At 43.2% G+C, this 8,313-nt stretch overlaps 1 protein-coding gene across 6 annotated transcripts in view; it reads left to right on the forward strand.

Moving 5' to 3' along the window:
• ADD1 (adducin 1) overlaps positions 1-8,313 on the forward strand; it is a 56,490-nt gene that overhangs the window by 5,302 nt on the left and 42,875 nt on the right. For 3 of the 6 annotated variants that reach the window (XM_012812261.2, XM_023507692.1, XM_012812263.1), the window contains exon 1: positions 6,711-7,422. In XM_012812261.2, the coding sequence (XP_012667715.1) occupies positions 7,228-7,422 (195 nt within the window). In that variant the 5' untranslated portion in view covers positions 6,711-7,227. Of the gene's footprint in view, positions 1-6,710; positions 7,423-8,313 lie in introns of those variants that run through there. The other 3 variants (XM_003801133.2, XM_012812260.1, XM_023507691.1) reach the window with 2 other exon arrangements.

Genomic DNA, 8,313 nt, shown 5'->3' on the forward strand with positions numbered 1-8,313 from the left:
AAAAAAAAAAAAAAAAAAAAAGAGTTTTGTTCTTACTGAAATCAGTCAGTTGTCATTGGTATAGTGCTGGTGTTAGGGATGCAGTGTTAGGGTGCACGTACCAGTGTTGTCACTCAAAATATGTGGCCTTTGATCAAGTTGGTGAATTCTCTGTACTGATTTTCTCATCTGTAGAAAGATGTATTAACAACGGTGTCAAACTGGAAGCATTGTGGGGCTGAGTGGACTTTGGAATGCTTGTAGTACATAGTGCTGTCAGTGTGTTTCCTGTCCTTTGTTGCTTTTCCAGTATTTAGAGCAGAGAGAAGCAGGCATAAAGAGGGAAAGGCAGAGAAAAGGCAACAGAGAGCCCTGTTTACTAATTTCTCTCTTTGTGTCTCTTTTCCCTCTCAAAATAAAGCTCTGTGCAGAGGTGTTCTGTCTGATAGAGCTACACATGTTGGCATGTAGCGGGAACTTTGGGGTTAGGACATGCTTTTCCAGGAAGATTTTTCTAACAGCCCAACCCCTTTTCCAGATGATAACGTTAATCAAGACCCTGTATAGGGCTTTAGGCAAGAAGGAGAGTTAGGGATGGGTCTTGACTCTCCTGGAATAACTTCCTTTGGACTGAGCATCTACTTCAGTAGGAAGGGGTATGATGCTAATCTCCCCATCTTTAGAGGAACTAGATGACTGTCACTGTCCAGGGACTTTTATGCCAGTTTTGAGCATCATCACAGGGCTGAAGCACCAGGAATGTCACTGACCTAGGGTATCTGCGGCATTGAATGTGTTCTGTTTTCTACACAGAGTATTGGATTATTTGTTTCATTAAACAGAAAACATCTCTGGGTAAACATTTCTTTTCTACCTTTTAGTAAAGTAATGAGGGCATAAATTATTTTTATCTCTAGTTTCTAAGTGGAAATAGTGGCATTTAGGAAACATATTAATTCATTTAACTTTTTAAAAATCCTTATGTGTACCAGACACTGTATTGGGTGTTGAGGAATCCCACTGTATTGGGTGTTGAGGAACCCACTGAGCCATAGGTGCTGCCCAGTCCTTAGCAATCTTATGGGTAGATATTATTGTTCCACTTCAACTGATGCAAAAAACTAAGGTACAAATAGCGACCTTGTCCAGGGGGCCAGGGTTTGAACCTGGACTCCAGAGCCCTCCATCCCATCACATGTCATGTCTTTCAGCAGCTGCAGTACTTTGGGTTTGTCTACACACGTACTTTCCTACCATCTGCTGGGCGTCCCATAGTGGACTGATTTTAGTCAGATTATAGGTGGAGAACAGAGCTGTCGGGACCACCCTGAGATAGCCAAGCAGGCAGCATATTCTTATTTCAGAGGCAGATAAACAGATACTGGGGTAGCAGGGTGCAGGGGAAGTTGACAAAAGCTGCTGCTTAGCACATGTTGGCCTCTGTCACTGTTGGCCTTGTTATGTGGCTGCAATACAATTTTATAGATGCTCTTTTAACAAATTATTGGCCATATTCATATTATTATTCATTTTATGATGAAATACTTTCCTGTCTTACTGTTTTGGTTGTTTTAGAGATGGGGTCTTCCTCTGTCACCTGGGCTAGAGTGTGGGGACACAATCATAGCTCACTGTGACCTTAAACTCCTGGGCTCAAGCAATATCCCCCCCGCCCAGCCTCTTGAGTAGCTGTGACTATAGGGGCACTCCACCACACCCAGCTAATTTAAATAAAATTCTTTTTTTGTAGAAATGGAGTCTTGCTGTATTGACCTGGTCTTGAACTCCTGGGCTCATGTGATACTCCAAAAGCACGGGAGTACAGGTGTGAGCCACTGCACCTGGCCCCATCTTACTGTTTGTATTCTTAAACTAATGCTCCTGATATTGCTCCAGTGTTTAATTAGATTGTAAAGGATAGCAGATTATTTCTTCCTTAATAAATTACATAGAATTTTTTGTCCTTACGTGTCTGGTTGACCTGTGCTTCCTGGCTTAGCTGGATCTTCCTGTGGTCTTCATGGTCTTCTCGGTAGTGCCTTGCATGCTTAGTTACAACTTCACCAAGGTCTAGAACTATTCTTCTAACTTTCCTTATTGTCCTGCCTCTGGGAGTTACATGTGTTTGAGTCTCCAAATCTAGTCAGCTAGAGGCAGATAAACCTCTTTCACTTTGTGTATCAACTTTGGGAATTGACGTAATTTTTAGAAACATAAAACCTGGTTAACTCAGAGACAACCTAATTTGATATACAGATTGTCCATTTGTAGACTGGAATTTCCTTGTGAGTGGCAAACTGAAATTCATCCCTAGTCACTGACTTGTGACTAAATGTAGCAAAGTGATTTTTTTTCTACGGTCAGAAGCTTCTGGAATTCAAACATAGATTAGCATTGTGAGTCCCAAGTAGTAGACTTGGCAGTATATTTGTTCTCTAACATATTAATATTATATATTAATTGAGGCCCTATTATGTGATAGCCCTGTGAATACACCAGTAAATGAAAGAGACCATTTTTTCCCCCTCTTGAGGATTACATTCTAGAAGGGGAGGCAGGGAATTTCTGATAGTAATCCTAATTGCTAACCCTCAAGTGCTTCCCGTGAGTCAGGCACTCCATTAATTTATTAGGTCGATACCATTGTTATCCCCATTTCAAATGTGGAAACTGGCCAGAGAAGTTAAGAAATCTTCCCTGAGAGACAGCTCAGAGTCCTGGGAGGGAGATTCACAGGATTTGCTAGAGAGGTAGGAGGAAAAGCAGAAACTGGTATCTGAAAACCTGAAGAGGGCAGTGCCCTCGAGGAGAGGGTAGCAGTGCCAGGTGCTGCTGAGAGCGGCACAGTGCACATGGCTGGCGGGGTGGATCCTGGATTTGATGGAGGCAGTGGGTCTGAGAGGGTCAGATCAGGGTTTTAGGAGCTATGGCTTCTAATCCTACTTTTGGCGTTAGTTTTCTGTGTAAAATTAAACAAGATGCTTATACCTTTTCTTAGCTTCTTCGTATTTTTGTTTATTTATCAAATGTAAATGAAATATATCAGTGTTTAAAGAAGATGATGAACAGACTTAGCTTAATTCCCCTCCCCCACTCCCAAACAGCCAGTTCTCACTCTGTGGCTCTAACTGTCCCTCTGCCTAGAACCTTTCTGGATATATGTCCACCTGGCCTGCCACCCCTGCCACCTGTGCATCTGTGAGTTATTCTTCAGCTGTCACTTTCTCTGGGAGCCTTCCTCTGTCCTTCCTACTTAGTGATCTGACTCTCTTCCCCACCTCTCTGGACTCTCATTTCCTGCCCGTATCCTGTCACCTTCTAATGTGCTGTGGGATTGGCTTGTTGATCGTGTTTACTGAGTGGCCCCTTAGCTAAAATATCAGAAATCCTTGTTTTGTTCAATGATGTCTTTTAAGCATCTGGATTGTTGAACAGTGCCTGGCCTGTAGTAGCCTCATAGTTAGGTGCTCAGTAAATATTTTATTTAGTGAAAATAGCTGACAACAGATAATTGTCTTTTGGGAATACTTCACTTCAAGTGCGTTCGAAAGTTGCATGGGATCTCCATGGCCTAAGTCTGGAGACATCTAGAGTTTGACTCTTCCTCTCTACTTTAGTAGTGGCATGTCTATTGAAAGAGCACCATTTTGGTGCCATATAAGGGAAAACTAAAAATATATACAGTTTGAATCATAGTTTTTCTTTGTCTAAATTTGGTTTTGGTCATATCTTAATTCAGAGGTGGTCAGCATGGAAGGCAAGGCTGGGGTGTTGCTGTGATTCATTCTTGTTCTTTAATGTTTGCTTTCTGCTCTGATTGGCACTGTGCGGAGGAGACTCTGTGATGAGAGGTAATGTGCAGTGGCGTGGAGAGCGGTGGTGGAGCCCAGCAGCCTGAGTGTGCACTCGGCAGCCCCACTGCTGGCTTCCTAGCTGCTCTGTGCCTTACCCACAGAGAAAACAATAAGTTAATGAATAAAAAGGAGTTTTAAATCAGGATTCGGCGTTGGTAACCTGTGATCACTTTAGCTGTGATTATTTTAAAGGTGTCTTTTGGATAGTTTCATCTACAAGAAAACATCTGGAGGCACAGGAATAGACATGATCCGATCAGAGTAATTAAAGGCTTTTACTGAGCTCTCAGGTCCCAAACAAGGCACATGCAGGTCCTCCTGGACACAAGCTGGGCTGTGAAGAAGAACCTTCAACGGAAGGTGGGTGTTTCTCTTTGAGGGGAAGTGGAGAACCTCATTGTGAGGCTGGGAAACAGTGAGGGATGATGACTTCTGTGCTGTGCTGTTTTATTTGGGAGAGGGTTCTCGGTGTCAGCTCCCTCCTGTCAGTGGATACTAGGGAACCCCTTTTTATTGGCTGCTGCAGCACCTCTGCCAAGATTGCAGCTTTCTGTGAATTATAAGTAACTTTTGGCCCAGCTTCCACATTCTCTTCCATTTAAGGTACCAGCCAGGGTCTGTGCTGACTGTCCTGTGCTCCTCCCAGCTCTTTGTCTAGGCTTAGCCGCCAGTATTGGGTCTCGTACGTGTGTTTAAAATCTCGTTATTCTTCCTGGCAGAGACCCTGAGTATGTCTCGAGGATGCCATTTCATCTTGGATCCAAATCTCAGGAGCCCTTCCCCTAAAGAAGTTAGGATATTCCTTCTAGCACATGTCCTCCTTTAAGGACAAAGTCCCACCTGAATTCCTGCTGTGTATGAAATGCTCTCCCAGGGTTCATTTACAGAAATGCCTTGGAATTGAATCATCCCTGTTCTTCACGGACAGGAACAAGCTGGTAAGGGAGCAAACATAGACACAAATAATTGGGTTCTATTGGGAAAAGGCTGTAAATGAGGGGAGAATGAAGTGTCTTGGCATATAGGAGGCAAATTGCCAGGCTTGGGGGCTTGGGGAAACCTTCACAGAGTAGGAAATGTTTGAGTTGGGGCTTTAGGATGAGTGGAGGCTGAAAGGTTTGAAAGAGAGACTAGTTCAGTGAGGTCACTAAACTCTTCGAGCACCTGCTGGGTGTTAGTATAAAATCCGAGTACTGTGCTGCTCTTCTTTAAAACTCAGTGGATGTTCATTTACTGTCTGCCATTGCCTTCTTTTTTTTTTGGCCGGGGCTGAGTTTGAACCCACTGCCTCTGGCATATGGGGCTGGCACCCTACTCCTTTGAGCCACAGGCGCTGCCCTCTGCCATTAACTTCTTTAAGCCACCTGGCAAACACCTATTTAACTGTAAAAGCATCTCTTCTTTGAGACTTCCCTGAAAGCCTTCCTTACATACTTGATAGTTTCATAGGGCACCATAATGAAGTACCACAAACAGGAATGTATTGTTCCACAGTTTTGGAGGCCAGAACCCTGAAATTGGGGTGTGGGCAGGCTTTGCCCCTCTGAGGTCCTTTGGGAGAGTCTATTCCAGTCTCTCTTCCAGACCGTCGTGCTTGCTGGCAACCCTTGGTGTCTGTGGCCTACAGAAGCCTCACTCTGGCCTCTGCTTCCTTCTCCATGTGGTGTTCTTCCTCTGCACCTCTGTGTCCAGATTTCCCCTTTTATGAGGGAGACCCCTGGTCCAGTCATGTTGGACCAGGGGTCTCCCTACTCCAGTGTGACCCCATACTTCATTACATCTGGTATGGCCCTATATCCAAATAAGGTCACATTCTGGGGTGCTGGGGCTTAGGACGTCAACATGCATTTTGGCGGGACACAGTACAACCCATAACACTCTCTGTTCTTTCTGCCTCTCATCATTGAAGCTTTCCCCCTGCTGATGTACTACTGTGGGATTTCCGTCATGGCAGAAATGTTTCATTTATCATCTCCGAGTCATCTGTATCTTCTTATCTCTAATGCCTTGCGCATAACCTGGAAAGTATCTGTAATGGAGATATCTAAGCTCTAGGAATGAATATAAATAGGGGAACACATTGCAGAGGTCACCTCCCAACGTGCTGGGATTACAGGTCTGAGCCCCTAGCCCAACCTGTATGTTAATCTTAAAATAGTGTTTCACTCTGATATCAGTAGTATCAGTCTGAAAAAACATGCTGAAATAAGCTCATGTGAAGGCAGGCAGAGAAAAGAAATTTACAGGGGAGAGAGAAACTGCTGTCAAGAGAAAGAAAGCAGAAGAGAGATTTTAGTCCTGATTAAAAAACTATGACTTAAAAAAAAAAAAGAAAAACTACGAGTGAATGATTTTTCTATTATTTCACTATAAACATGACAATCCTTACACTTTGTATGATTAGTAAAGGTACTGCCTAGAGATTTAGAACATAATTTAGTGCATTTGAACATTGTTTCTTGCAAAAGAAGATTGGGATTAAAAAGAAGGTAAAGTCTGCTTCCATATTAGCAGACTTAAATTTGAGCCATCTTGACATCTTTTTCTGTTATTCATAAGCTGGTGCATACTAACATCTGGTACCTACTGTTGGTCTTTGAACCAAAAAGGCAATCTTACTAGAGAGCATTTCTCTTTTTTTTTTTTTTTTGAGATAGAGTCTCACTATGTTGCCCTTGGTAGAGTGCTGTGGCCTCATATCTCATAGTAACCTCAAACTCTTGGGCTTAAGTGATTTTCTTGACTCAGCTTCCCAAGGTGCTGGGACTGTAGTCACCCACCACAATGCCTGGTTATTTTTGTTGTTGTATTGTCATTGTTGCTTAGCAGGCCCAGGCTGGGTTTGAACCTGCCAGCCCTGGTGAATGTGGCTGGTGCCATAACCACTGAGCTACAGGTGCTGAGCTGCAATTCCCATTTCTATGAGTACAGTAATGTGAGTAATTATTATTCTGTTGATTTGTTTGGGGAATCCTTTGCAAAACCACTGCTGATATTTTTGGGGAAAAATATCAGACATCAAATTTCTTCCAAAACAAAGTGTGCTGTTAGCAGATCCTGTGTAGAACACATCATGGCTTTCGACTATCAAGGGTTGATAATTCTTGAAGTTGGCAGAGGGTATGATTGCTTTATTAGGTTGTTCTGTTGTTGTCTTCTGAAGAACAATGCCAGGACAAAATGTGCCATTAGTTAATGGAAGGGCAGGAGATGGCTGATCAGGCCACAAAGAAGCCTCCCAGGTCCTGGCTCCTCCTGTCAGTCTGTCAGAGTGTCCTCCTGTTGAGACGGTATTTATCAGGAAGATGTGCTCATTATGAAACACTATTTGACACTTATTTAAAAACAATAATTTCTTTTATTTGTTTCTGTAGGAGCTTAGAAAGATTGTACAATGAATGGTGATACTCGGGCCGCAGTGGTGACCTCACCACCCCCAACCACAGCCCCTCACAAGGAGAGGTACTTCGATAGGGTGGATGAGAACAATCCAGAATACTTGCGGGAGAGGAACATGGCACCAGACCTTCGCCAGGACTTCAATATGATGGAGCAAAAGAAGAGGGTGTCCATGATTCTGCAGAGCCCTGTAAGAAGAGCAGCCTTTTCCTGACCCCCTGTTGTCGTCCTTGTCTTGATACTTCAGGTCTTACTGCCTGTTGTCTGAGTGGCACAGTCAGTTTATGTTTCATAGAAAGTCGATGCTCTGTGTATATATGTATGTGGTTGTTGGCAAAATTCAGTTTATGTCATGTTATAGACATGAGGCATAATGCATGGAAAATCTTCAATGTCGTAAAGGATAAAAGGCATTTATTTTAACTTTCAACTCTTACTACTTCTCCAGCGGGTATTTATATACTGGTCTTAGTGGATAAAGGGGGCTGGCTGCCTGTCACTGTCCAGTCAGTATGCAGAGACAGGTCCACCAAGTTTTATCAGAAGGCCAGCATTTTTGGAGAACAGTTGAGAGTAGCCTCTCCAAGACTATTCTGCCTCAGTTACAATTCTGATAATTTTTATAATAGGATACAAGGAAACAGACCTAGAAATTTTTAACTTTCTCTAAAAGAATCATCAAAGAAAACAACATAAAAGCAGCCTGTACTCCAACAATGTAACAAGGCTTCTTGTCTGAGTGTTACTACCTCCCCTCCAGTCTTTTGAGATAAACATCCTCACAATCAAGGTGAAACCCTAAGTAGATAATCATGGAAGGTGTGTGGGGAAAGAATGTGGGCTGGGCAGACTAGGCCATCTGCACTTCTTCAGATTAGCTTCTCAGATTTCATCTCGTAGCCCGCTTTTCTGGGTTCCTGAGACACTTTAGAAATTGCTGTTTGCTCTGAAACCCTTAGGTCAGTGCCGGACATATAGTAGGCCTTACAGGACCTGACCGTTGATGGCTGCTTGTAGTTACAGTCAGCATTTTGATTAGCTGTGGTTGTGTCTAGCTGGGTGTCTTCTGAGCGGCATCTTT

Source organism: Otolemur garnettii, unplaced genomic scaffold, assembly GCF_000181295.1.
Source record: "Otolemur garnettii isolate 467f Iridium unplaced genomic scaffold, OtoGar3 scaffold00198, whole genome shotgun sequence".
Taxonomy (NCBI): Eukaryota; Metazoa; Chordata; class Mammalia; order Primates; family Galagidae; genus Otolemur; species Otolemur garnettii.